This window comes from Mobula hypostoma, chromosome X2, assembly GCF_963921235.1.
Source record: "Mobula hypostoma chromosome X2, sMobHyp1.1, whole genome shotgun sequence".
NCBI classification, from domain to species: domain Eukaryota; kingdom Metazoa; phylum Chordata; class Chondrichthyes; order Myliobatiformes; family Myliobatidae; genus Mobula; species Mobula hypostoma.
Window position 1 is genome coordinate 33,881,523 of NC_086129.1, and position 13,274 is coordinate 33,894,796.

Sequence of the window (13,274 nt, forward strand, 5' to 3'; positions counted from 1 at the left end):
GTACTTGCAGATAAGAGAAGATGATTCACACTTTCTCTGCAGATGAACAAAGTATGACTTTTATACATAATCAGATGCAAGGAACATCAGCGTACAATATTTTCACCCATTTTGCTTTCAGCACAGGCTCAATCAGATGAAAGTGACCTTGTGATCAGTCATTGTTGACATCACTGTGTTTGTAAGCCCTTCCTCCACCAAGGCCTATACTGTCCTGCCATGACTGAGTGCTAATTAGCTGAAAAACACATGCCTCCACTTTCTTCATTAACCTTCTACTCACCCTTCTAGCTTTACTATCTATTCTTATATCTTTACCATTCATCCTTTACATTCGGGTTTATCAATATTCTTTTCATGCTGCAGCGGAAACTCTTATAAAACTTTTTTTTCTCCTTTGCGTAAGCGGGTAACCACAATTGGGTGGAAATGATCAACTGGGAGCTATTAAATAACGTGTGAATTATCGAGTCTATTTTTGACTTATACCCATACACCCACCAAGTTTTCAATGAATTTTGGCAGTAAATGAGTTGCAGGTGCTGGAAATCTGAAATAAAGATCGAAATATTAACTCTTGTTTCTCTTTCCACAAATGTTGCCTGACCTGTTGAGTGTATCCTGCATTTGTTGTTTTTATTTCCCCTTCCCCTGATGTGCCGCTTTGCTTGTTCTGTGAATTTGGTGATAATGAGAGCAGTATCAATGACCCTGAAATAAGTACTTCTTAAACTACTATCTGGTCCTTCATCTGAAGGATGTCTGTGAAACACTTTCAAATGGCTGATTATATGCCTGATTATATGTCTGTGGTAACATTTTAATGGAAATAAAACATTTTAAATTACCTTGTGGACATAATGAGTTCTATATCACTATTACTATTCCCATTCCAATATGTCAGTCCATGGCCTCCTGTACCTCCAGGATGAGGCCAACTCAGGTTGGAGGAGCAACACCTTATGGTTAGCCTCCAACCTGATGACATGAACATCAATTTCCTGAACTTCTGGGAATTACCCCCTTTCTTCTTCTTCTCCTCTATTCCCTATTCTTGTTTCCTTCTCACCTGCCCATCTCCTCCCTCAGGTGCTCCTCGCGCTTCCCTTTCTTTGATGGCCTTCTGTCCTCTCCTATCAGATTCCCCCTTCTCCTGCCCTTTATCTCTTTCACCAATCGATTTCCCAGCTCTTTGCTTCACCCCTCTTACGCCCCCCCCCCAGTTTCACCTATCACCTTGTGTTTCTTCCTCCTCTTCTCCCACCTTCTTACTCTGACTTCTCCCCATCTTTTCCAATCCTGATGAAGGATCTCAGCCAAAACATTGACTGTACACTTTTCCATTCCACTGCCTGGTCTGCTGAGTTCCTCCAGCATTTTGTGTTGTTGCTATGTCACTATCTTTCCTTCCTTTCTTATCTATGTACATTTATCTCATCTCATTTATTTACTCTTTCTCTTTCAATTTCTATTTTTGGTCTCTACTAATTTTCTATTTTTGCTTCAACTCCATTTGCTAAATCATTTTCTTGTGAATTTTTTTTTACTTTTCATTTCTCTGTCCTTTCTCTCTCCTCTGCTTTTACTCCTTTGTCTTATTTGTCTTCACAACTTTTGGTATCTGCTGTCAGTGCATGTTGACCTCAGTCAGGCTTGTGGTAGCATCATTTGACATTATTTCCACAGTTCATCCCAACCTTCTCCTATCCAAGCTTTCAATCTGACAAGCCAACAGTTCCTATCCCCCCAACAGATGCTCCTTGACTCACTGAGTTCCTTCAGCAGATTGTGTGTTGCTCCACATTCCAGCTTCTTCAGCCTCTTGTCTCCAGTTCACCTCTTCATTCTATCTTTCACAGGGTTCATTTGTCCAATTGATCACCACTGTCCCTCTGGCAGTTCAAATCCCAAGCCATGTCCTCCTGGGCAATATCAGGATCAAAATGGACAAATACATTGCAAGCCATGCCCATTTGGAAAGTAAGTTTCCACAAAATAGAAATATTAGTTTAAACATCATCTTGTTCCTATTTTGGGAGAAATTGGTGTTCTGTTTTTCATAAAAGGATTTTCAGAAGCATGTTAAATAAAGAGAGAAGCTTTGGATGAGAAGATCCCAAGCATGGAGCCACAAGCAGGGGGTGATTATCCAAGGAATGGACAGGTGTGAGATGGATAGTAATTTTTGAGATCAAGGAAGTATAGGAAGAGATCATGAAATGGATTGAATATTTTCATCTCTGTGTTTATTTTGGAAATGGATGAACCAATGTAGAATGTAGTGAACAGAATTTAAATTCGCAAACACGAGGAAATCTGCAGATGCTGGAAATTCAAGCAACACACACAAAATGCTGGTGGAATGCAGCAGGCCAGACAGCATCCATAGGAAGAAGCACAGTCGAAGTTTCAGGCCGAGACCCTTCGTCAGAATTTAAGTTCAGCTGCTTAAGGGAGACCAATGAACAGAGGAACAGCCAAGATACATTGGCCTAGTAAAGCTTTGTGAAGGCAAGAGGCATCAATAAAGGGATCAGAATTATGCACTAAAGTAGATATAGGCAATAATGGGCCAAGTCTTTATGTATATTTAAGGCAGAGATTGATAGATTCTTGATTGGTCAGAGCATGAAGGGTTACAGGGAGAAGGCAGGAGATTGAGGCTGAGAGGGAAATGGATCAAAGATGATGAAATGGCGGAGCAGACTTGATGGGCCACATAGCCTAATCCTGCTCCTATGTCTTATGACAACAATGCATGCTAAGAGACACATGCACAAAATGCTGGAGGAACTCAGCAGACCAGGTAGCATCTAGGAAAAGAGTACAGTCGATATTTTGGGCCAAAGCCCTTTGACAGGATGGGAAGATTTAAACTTCTTCAGAGTAGGCATCCCTGGAAGAGACTTCACAGTTGGTAATCGAATCACAAACAAGAGAAAATCTGCAAATGCTGGAAAGGGAAGATTTTAAACTTCTCCAGAGTAGGCCCGAAGGGTTTCGGCCCGAAACGTTGACTGTACTCTTTTCCTCGATGCTACCTGGCCTGCAGAGTTCCTCCAGCATTTAGTGTGTGTTGCTCAGATTTCTAGCATCTGCAGATTTTCTTTTGTTTATGCTAAAGAGACAGGTGGTCCATGGGACCAAATTTATGAGTTTGAAGGTTCAACCTAGAGTCAAACAAGGCCATTGAATTAAGACTGGTAAAACAACTAAGATAATGGGACTGGATCAAAGGTGAAGAGAATCTGTGGAGGACTGAGGAGGAGAAAGCTATAACTGATTCATGGTTTAATGAAACAAAGGCAGCTCAGTTTAAAAAAAACAATTTGAGTCAGCTCAATGAAGCCATCTTTTTTAATGCTGTTTAACTTTTAATGTATATGTATGAAATTTGTAGGTGAGTAAAATGCTAGTGAAAATATATTTACATTTATATTGCTCTAGGTACTGTGGTCCACTGCACCTGCTTGGACGACACATCGAAAATAAGCCAGTCTCAGTCCAACCCATTGACTGTCCAGCTGGCTATTACTGCATTCAAGGAATCCAGTATCCATGTCCACGGGGCTCTTACAGTAACCGGACTGCTCAAGTCAGTACTGAGCAGTGTGAGGCATGTCCAAGAGGGAAATATTGTGCAGTGGAAGGTAAGAGTCTCACTTCAGTAGTTAGGAATGAAGTAAATAATAATGATACTATCACCAAAGTCCACGTCACCACTGGTGAGAAACATGTACCTTTTGTACATATGTTAGAATTTGATATTTCCTTGCTGAGTCCTTGCACGTTCCAACTCTTCGAGTTATAGAGCATGGAAAGTGGTCCTTTTCCCCAATTCATCCATGCCAACCAAGATGCCCGTCTAAACTCGCTCCATTTGCCTGCAAATCCCTCCAAGTCCTTTCTATCCATTTACATATCAAAATGTCTTCTATCAAAAGTAATTGTTGCAGTGCTCATTTTTCACTCTGCTCATTTCAATTGTTTTTCAGGTCTGAGTCATTACTCCGGTCTTTGTGACCCAGGCTGCGTTTGCTTGCTGCGGGCCACCACCTCCTGCCCTTCAGATAACATCACTGGTTACCTGTGTCCACCTGGGCACTATTGCCCCCAAGGTTCTGGCTATGGAATAAGATGCCCAGCCGGAACATTTGGCCCTAGGGATGGTCTGTCATCTGTTATGGAATGTGTTCTGTGTACACCAGGTTTCTACTGTGACGTGGAAGGTATAGGAAAATAAAAACTATAAAATAGATGTCTTATTGGCATGTGATAATGAATAATTAAAATAGTTTAGCACTAAAACCTCCATGTGTTGTTTCAAATTTATAAAATTCAAAATGTTCTTGTATCAACAACTAGAATTGCTTCAAATGTAGACCTCTGACACCTATAATGGGAAATAAGCAAGTTTTGAGGATTTAGATCAATGAGGGAGAAAGAACACTTCAAGGTTGCTACGGGTATTTATTTAAGGTATAACAAGATAGGAATGAAAAAAATATATAAAAGTCACTGTAGAATGATTGATGAAAGAACAAGTCTCACACCCTTCTGCTCATCGGGGTCTCCAATTTACGACAACTGGTCTGGAAAATCTCAGAGGTCCTTGGATCCTTGGCACAGATTCGGCCCAAGAAGTACAAAGAGCTTGTTCACTACTCATATCATCAAGAAAGCCCACACTTCTTTTCTAATCTATGCATTCCAGTCAGCTACAATTCTAAAACTAATTATTCCTTAACAAGTTTTATATTACCAACTGAACCAGTCTCACTTGTCTCCAAGAAAATAACAAGTGATCTTGTAATTTCACATGCATGAATGTGTCTCATCTGCATGCTTCAAAGTCTCAAGAATCCTATGAATCAAGATGTTTTGTGTTACATATCTTCCTGGTTTAATGTACCTACTTATTGTGGAGACTGGGCTTTTAACCCTTCCAGTACAATATCAGACAAGAATTCTATCATTGAGGTGGAGGAACATTCCAATCACTTACTGACAGATATTTACCTAGAGGCAATGCCAGTTATTTCAATGATTAAAAATCTGGACAAAAAGTACACTGATTTATATATCCACAAGGTGTGAAGACATGATGTAATCAATTCATTGAGTGGGCCAGATTCAGACAATGTACACAAATGTTATAAGACACAACTCTGGCTTTTTGGAGCTTATTAACATTACATGTTGTTCATTAAAACCATAAGTCAATCATTCCTAAGATATTCATAAGTAAATTTGTCTGAAAACTTCAACAAAATCAGCAAGAATATCTTCTAGTGCATTTAACATAGGAAATGAAACACAAGGTGTTTCAAAGGAGTATTATCAAACAAATTAGACCTTAAGATATAGGAGAAGAATTAGGCCATTGGCCCATTGAGTCTGTTCTGCCATTCAATCATGTTTTATTTAACCCTGTTCTGCCTCAATTCAAACAAGTGCCTCTCAATCTTTCCCCTAAATAAATTGCCTTTCTCCATCCTCTGTGGCAATAAATTGCAGATTCGCTGCCCTTTAGCTGAAGAAATTCCTCCTCATATCAGCTTTAAAGGCTCATCACCTTAATTTGAGGCTGTGGGGAATGATGGACATTGGTTTTAGTCTTCTTAGTGTTTAATTGAGGAAATTTCTATTCATCCAAAGCTGGATTTGGGGCAACTAGTTTGATAATTTCAGATAATGGAACAGCCCTGAAAGGGACTGCAGAAGTAAAAAGAAAATATCCACCAAACACCTGGAAACCAATTTGTTGTATTCACGAAGAGCAGGAAAAAAAGAGAATGGGTAGATGGCTAAATCCTTCATGAATGCCGGAAAGAAATGTGGCCATGGGAAAATAAGCCAACACTGGTATCTCCTTGACTCCAATGGATAAATTTTAATGGAACTAGCAAAGCCAGTTCTATTCAGTTATATTGTGGCAGAGAAACATTGGTGGAGGATGGTGTGGTCATCTGTGTCAAAGATTCAAAGATTGCACTGGAGATGGAGGGTCAGATTCTCGTTATCATGATCTCATGGCATGCCAATGACTTTGACACTGTCTAATTTGGTAGTGTGCCAAAAAACTGCAGTTTGACTGGAGAGGTTCAAGCACAGTGTTATAAACGCATGGATCTGGCAGGTGACAACATGCTCAGGTTCTTGCTGGAGCAGGCATTTATCAGGACAATGAAATCAAAATTGCATTTTTTGAACATGAATATGAGGTCAGATTTGAAGAGGGCACCATTAAGAATATAACCAAACACTACAATCATGAGCAAATCAGCTGTAATCATATTTTTCCTTCCTAGCTCAGTTATTGAAGATAACATCGGTATTTTCTTTGTAAAGTATCTTCATAGACAAATAATATTATTCACAAGAAAATGTTTCTGGTTCCACTCTCAACTTAAACCTATATAAACTTCAATATTTATTGTTCTACAATTGTACAGATTTAATGTTACAATTTTTTAAAAGTACTTGATTACCCGCAGTAGGTCAGATTAAATACTGCAGAGTTGTGTAGATTTATTATTCTCTGCATCATGATATGCTGTAACCATATCCTTGGATCTGTACTCTGACCAAAGTCCCTATTAGCCAGGTAGGATCATGGAATTTGCCAAAAAGTGTTTTAGAATTATTTTGAGGGCTTCATATGTTCAATTTCTCTACCTCTTATCTTTTTTTCCCCCAGGGCTTGCTTCTCCAACAGGACCTTGTTTCCCAGGGCATTACTGTGTGCTTGGTGCCAGAACAGGGAGTCCTTTTGGAGATCAAACAGGGGATAAGTGTCCACCAGGTTACTTCTGCCCTTCTGAGACTGACAGTCCTAAACCTTGTCCCCCAGGAACTTACCAACCTTTGTCAGGTGTGACCTCCAGAAATGAATGTCTGCCTTGTCCAGGTGGAAAGTATTGTGAAAGTCAGGGACAAAGTAATGTTTCTGGTAAGGATTCTGATATAATTTAAGAGTATATTAACTATGTCTAACCACATCATTTAATACGTGTTCTTCAATATGATGAAAGGATATTAATTCAGTCAAATGGTATGACATTCAAAATTTAACAAATAATATAGCAAAGCACGCTGAGAAGCAAATGAAAACAAAGTCAAGTTTATTGTCATATGCACTAAGAAATGAGAAACTTTCTTGCAACAGATGAGCAGCATTCGCAAGGAAAACAACCAATTTTTACGGGAAAGAACACAATTACAGCAAAAAGGACAAAGTACTGCAAAATGATCACAGTAGTCGTGGTGTTGCTATACTGAAGCAATGATTAGAGTAATGCAGATTGGTTCAAGAATCAAATAATTGAAGGGTATTAGCTGATCTTGAACTTGGTGATGTTGAACTTCTGGAGCTTCTAAATGATGGTAACTATGAGAAGATGGCTTTGCCTGGATGGCAGGATCTTTGATGATAGGGTAGTATGACCCAGACCCAGATCGTTGTGATCTTCCTTCCATTATCTCTCTGAGTTCACCAATATAGTTTGGAAACTGCAACAATTCTCGTATTGGGTAAGATTGGGTGGTTGTGAGTTCAAGAGAAAAATTGGAGAAAATGTATTTCCACAAAATCAGTCCTGCTTCTCTAGTACCCAGTTTTACATCCAAGCTTTTCTTCTACCAGAAAGCCAAACCTGTTTTCAACACAGTTGTATGGTTGAATGAAGATTGTGAAGTAGTTAATATTACTAAACATGAATTCACAGCAATTTGGCCCATTAACTCTGGAGCCACTTAGAAGGGAAAGATAACCTTTTGTGTTGTTGTTTTAATATGATTGAAGACAGTATGAAGGAGGTATATTAAGGATTATGAGAATAAATTGTTCCAGTTTTTAGGAAGATGATTCAGCCTTCAGGACACCTTGTATTCTCCCTTTAGATTGGAATTAGCATGTGACTGATTCAATCTTGCAAAACCATAAGGAGCAGTCTATTTTAAGTTGTTACCAATAAGGTTGCAATAAAAATGATGACAGAATAATTTTAAAATAATGAAGTATTTTATCTATCTCTATCTATTTAACTCCATCATATGGCTTTTATATATCTATATGTATCAAATCAATCAGCAGGACTGACCAGAATATATCAAATAGAAGTTATAACTGCAGAATATAAAGTGTTCATTTCTAGAATGATTAAATAAACTAGAAGGAAATTAAAAGAAATTAATGAAACAAAGGAGCAATAAATTTACAATTCCAAGTTCATAATTGAAAGAAATCTCTTCCCTTTCCTTTCAGGAGACTGTTCAGCTGGATTTTACTGCATCTCTGGTTCGAGCAGTGCCTTCCCTTTGGATGGCAGCATGGGTGCTCCGTGCCCTGTGGGGCATTATTGCCCAGCTGCTTCTAGCCAGCCTTGGGCATGCAGAAATGGCAAGTAAATCTTTCTAGCATGCATTCATAACAAGTGAATCTGTTTGGGTTCTATTATGGCAGTGCAAGGAGTTCTGATACATAGGGTCTCTCCCTGAAATGTTGACTGTTTATTCACTTCCATGGATAGCGCCTTACCTATGAGTTCCTCCAGCATTTTGTGTGTGTTGCTCTGGATTTCCAGCAACAAGAATATTTTGTATTTATAATTGTTTAACAAAATAACTTACAAATCTCAATGGATAGAAAATGAAATTCAATTTTTCTGGATGCAAAATATACCTATTAAACAGTGAAGCAGTTTGGCCTAAATTGCACATTTGGTCCCACAACTGAATTCACAAGGTTTTTGGCATCCTGGGCAGCTAGCTAAAACTACACAATTACCTGAGGGGTTAATGCTGAGTGACAGATATTGTTGAGAGCTTCAAATAACTCTGAGCAAGATTTACTCCAATCATAATTCTTCAGTTTCTGCTACTACCTGTGCAGTTAAATTTAAAAATAATCCTCCTGGCTCTGGCATCTACCTTCCTGAAGTGCTTTGAGAGGCTGGTCATGGCATGCATTAACTTCACCCTCACAGACAATGTGACCCGTTACATTCAGCTACTGCCAAAAAAAGTCTGTGTCGGACACAATCTCCCTGGCCCTACACTCAACTCTGGAGTACGTGGACAATCAAAACACCTATATTAGGCTATTGTTTATTGACTAACTGTCAATACTATAATTATGCAATAGTGTAATTCCAAGCAAAGTCATCTCCAAACTCCTACACCTGGGAATCAACATCTCCCTTTGCAACTAGATCATTGACCTCCTGTCTGACACAGCAATCAGTAAGGATAGGCAGCAACACCTCAACCATGATTATGCTTAGCACTGGACCCTGCAAGGCTGTGTCCCTATTGCCTTACTCTACTCCCTATGCACTCACAATTGAGTGGCCAGATTCTGCTCTAACCTCATCTGCAAGTATGCAGATAATACCACCATTGTGAGCTGTATCTCAAATGATGATGTACTAGACTACAGGAAGGAGATAGAGGACCTAGAGCCATAACGCCATGACAATAACCTTTCCCACAATAACTGCAAAACCAAAGAGCTGGTCATTGACTTCTGGAAGGTAGCAGCACACAGGATTCTGTTTACATCAATGGTGCTGAGGTCGGCAAGGTTGAGAGCTTCAAATTCCAAGGAGTGTATGTTACCAACAGCCTGTCCTGTTCCAATCATGTTAATGCTATGACCAAGAAAGCTCACTGGCACCAGGAGGTTAAAGAAATTTGGCATGCCCCCTTTGACCCTCACCAATTTTTATCAATGCACCATAGAAAGCGTTCTATCTAGATGCATCACAGCTTAGTTTGGCAACAGCTCTACATGTGACGGAAGAAACAGTAAAGCATCCTGGACCCAACACATCATGGAAATAGTCTCCCCTCTATAGACTCTGTCAACATTTCTTATTGCATCAGTAAGGAAGCCAGCAAAATCAAAGGCCCCAACTACTCCAGAATCTAAATCAATATATAGAGGTACCAGCTAGAGAGGAGGCAATATTAGATCTCCTATTAGGAAATGAGTTAGGACAGGTGACAGAAGTGTGTGTGTAGGGGAATACTTTGGTTCCAGTGATCATAACACCATTAGTTTCAACTTGATCATGGATAAAGATAGATCTGGTCCTCGGGTTGAGGTTCTAAACTGGAAAAAGGCCAAATTTGAAGAAATGAGAAAGGATCTAAAAGGCGTGGATTGGGACAGGTTGTTCTCTGGCAAGGATGTGATTAGTAAGTGGGAGGCCTTCAAAGGAAAAATTTTGAGAGTGCAGAGTTTGTATGTTCCTGTCAGGATTAAAAGCAAAGTGAATAAGAATAAGGAACCTTGGTTCTCAAGGGATATTGGAACTCTGATAAAGAAGAAGAGAGAGATGTATGACATGTATAGAAAACAGGGAGCAAATAAGGTGCTTGAGGAGTATAAAAAGTGCAAAAAAATACTTAAAAAATAAATTAGCAGGGCTAAAAGAAAACATGAGGTTGCTTTGGCAGTCAAGGTGAAGGATAATCCAAAGAGCTTCCGCAGGTAGATTAAGAGCAAAATGATAGTAAGGGATAAAATTGGTCCTCTTGAAGATCAGAGTGGTCAGCTATGTATGGAACCAAAAGAAATGGGGGAGATCTTTTTGCGTCTGTATTTACTAAGGAATCTTGCATGGAGTCAATGGAAATAAGGCAAACAAGTAGTGAGGTCATGGAACCTATACAGGTTGAAGAGGAGGAGGTGCTTGCTATCTTGAGGCAAATCAGAGTAGATAAATCCCAAGGACTTGACAGGGTATTCCCTTGGACCTTGAAGGAGACTAGTGTTGAAATTGCAGGGGCCCTGGCAGATATATTTAAAATGTCGGTATCTACAGGTGAGGTGCCGGAGGACTGGAGGATAGTTCATATTGTTCCGTTATTTAAAAAAGGCTCTAAAAGTAATCTGGGAAATTATAGGCCAGTAAGTTTGACATCGGTAGTAAGTAAATTATTGGAAGGAGTACTAAGAGATAGGATCTACAAGTATTTGGATAGACAGGGATTTATTAGGGAGAGTCAACACGGCTTTGTGCGTGGCAGGTCATGTTTAACAAATCTATTAGAGTTTTTCAAGGCGGTTACCAGGAAAGTGGATGAAGGGAAGGCAGTGGATGTTGTCTACATGGACTTCAGTAAGGCCTTTGACAAGGTCCCTCATGGGAGGTTAGTTAGGAAAATTCAGTCACTAGGTATACATAGAGAGGTGGTAAATTGGATTAGACATTGGCTCGATGGAAGAAGCCAGAGAGTGGTGGTAGAGAATTGCTTCTCTGAGTGGAGGCCTGTGACTAGTGGTGTGCCACAGGGATCAGTGCTGGGTCCATTGTTATTTGTCATCTATATCAATGATCTGGATGATAATGTGGTAAATTGGATCAGCAAATTTGCTGATGATACAAAGATTGGAGGTGTAGTGGACAGTGAGGAAGGTTTTCAAAGCTTGCAGAGGGACTTGGACCAGCTGGAAAAATGGGCTAAAAAATGGCAGATGGAGTTTAATACATACAAGTGTGAGGTATTGCACTTTGGAAGGACAAACCAAGGTAGAACATACAAGGTAAATGGTAGGGCACTGAGGAGTGCAGTAGAACAGAGGGATCTGGGAGTACAGATACAAAATTCCCTAAAAGTGGTGTCACAGGTAGATAGGGTCGTAAAGAGAGCATTTGGTACATTGGCCTTTATAAATCAAAGTATTGAGTATGAGAGTTGGAATGTTGGTGGGGTTGTATCAGGCATTGGTGAGGCCAAATTTGGAGTATTGTGTGCAGTTTTGGTCACCAAATTACAGGAAGGATATTAATAAGGTTGAAAGAGTGAAGAGAAGGTTTACAAGGATGTTGCCGGGACTTGAGAAAGTGAGTTACAGAGAAAGGTTGAATACGTTAGGACTTTATTCCCTGGAGCGTAGAAGAATGGGGGGAGATTTGATAGAGGTATATAAAATTATGATGGGTATAGATAGAGTGAATGCAAGCAGGCTTTTTCCACTGAGGCTAGGGGAGAAAAAAACCAAGGACATGGGTTAAGGGTGAAAGGGGAAAAGTTTAAAGGGAACATGGTGGGGTGGGGGGCTTCACACAGAGAGTAGTGGGAGTGTGGAATGAGCTGCCAGGTGAAGTGGTAAATGCGGGCTCATTTTTTAACATTTAAGAAAAACTTGGCCAGGTACATGGATGAGAGGTGTATGGAGGGATATGGTCCAGGTGCAGGTCAGTGGGACTAGGCAGAAAAATGGTTCAGTACAGCCAAGAAGGGCCAAAAGGTCTGTTTCTGTGCTGTAATGTTCTATGGTTCTATCCTTTCTTCTCTCTCCTCCCATTGGGTAGAAGTTACAGAAGCCTGAAATCGTGTACCACCATGATCATGTAATGAACTGGAGGTGATTAGAGAGATTGAGGTGAAGGAACTCTCAGGAGGCAGTGATCACAACATGATTGAGTTCACTGTGAAATTTGAAAAAGAGAAGCCGAAATCTGATGTGTCAGTATTTCAGTGGAGTAAAGGAAATTACAGTGGCATGAGAGAGGAACTGACCAATTTTGACTGGAAAGGGACACTGGCGGGAAAGACAGCAGAGCAGCAGTGGCTGGAGTTTATGCGAGAAGTGAGGAAGGTGCAAGACAGGTATATTCCAAAAAAGAAGGAATTTTCGAGTGGAAAAAGGATGCAACCGTGGTTGATAAAAGAAGTCAAAGCCAAAGTTAAAGCCAAAGTTAAAGCAAAGGAGAGGGCATACAAGGAAGCAAAAATTAGTGGGAAGACAGAGGATTGGGAAGTTTTTAAAACCTTACAAAAGGAAACCAAGAAGGTCATTAAGAGGGAAAAGATTAACTATGAAAGGAAGCTAGCAAATAATATCAAAGAGGATACTAAAAGCTTTTTCAAGTATATAAAGAGTAGAAGACAGGTGAGAGTAGATATAGGACCGATAGAAAATGATGCTGGAGAAATTGTAATGGGAGTTAAGGAGATGGCGAAGGAACTAAATGAGTATTTTGCATCACTCTTCACTGAGGAAGACATCAGCAGTATACCGGACACTCAAGGGTGGCAGGAAAGAGAAGTGTGCGCAGTCACAATTACGACAGAGAAAGTACTCAGGAAGCTGAATAGTCTAAAGGTCGATAAATCTCCTGGACCAGATGGAATGCACCCTCGTGTTCTGAAGGAAGTAGCTGTGGAGATTGCTGAGGCATTAGCAATGATCTTTCAAAAGTCGATAGATTCTGGCATGGTTCCGGAGGACTGGAAGATTGCAAATGTCACTCCGCTATTTA

At 40.0% G+C, this 13,274-nt stretch overlaps 1 protein-coding gene across 1 annotated transcript in view; it reads left to right on the top strand.

Annotated features, from left to right (window-relative positions):
• Positions 1-8,409, top strand: part of LOC134340878 (neurogenic locus notch homolog protein 4-like) — a 28,916-nt gene extending 20,507 nt beyond the window's left edge. Inside the window, exons 10-14 of the mRNA XM_063038451.1 lie at positions 1,860-1,980; positions 3,448-3,650; positions 3,996-4,229; positions 6,701-6,952; positions 8,267-8,409. Coding sequence (XP_062894521.1) covers positions 1,860-1,980; positions 3,448-3,650; positions 3,996-4,229; positions 6,701-6,952; positions 8,267-8,409 — 953 coding nt within the window. The remainder of the gene's footprint in view (positions 1-1,859; positions 1,981-3,447; positions 3,651-3,995; positions 4,230-6,700; positions 6,953-8,266) is intronic.
• The last annotated feature ends 4,865 nt before the right edge of the window (positions 8,410-13,274 follow it).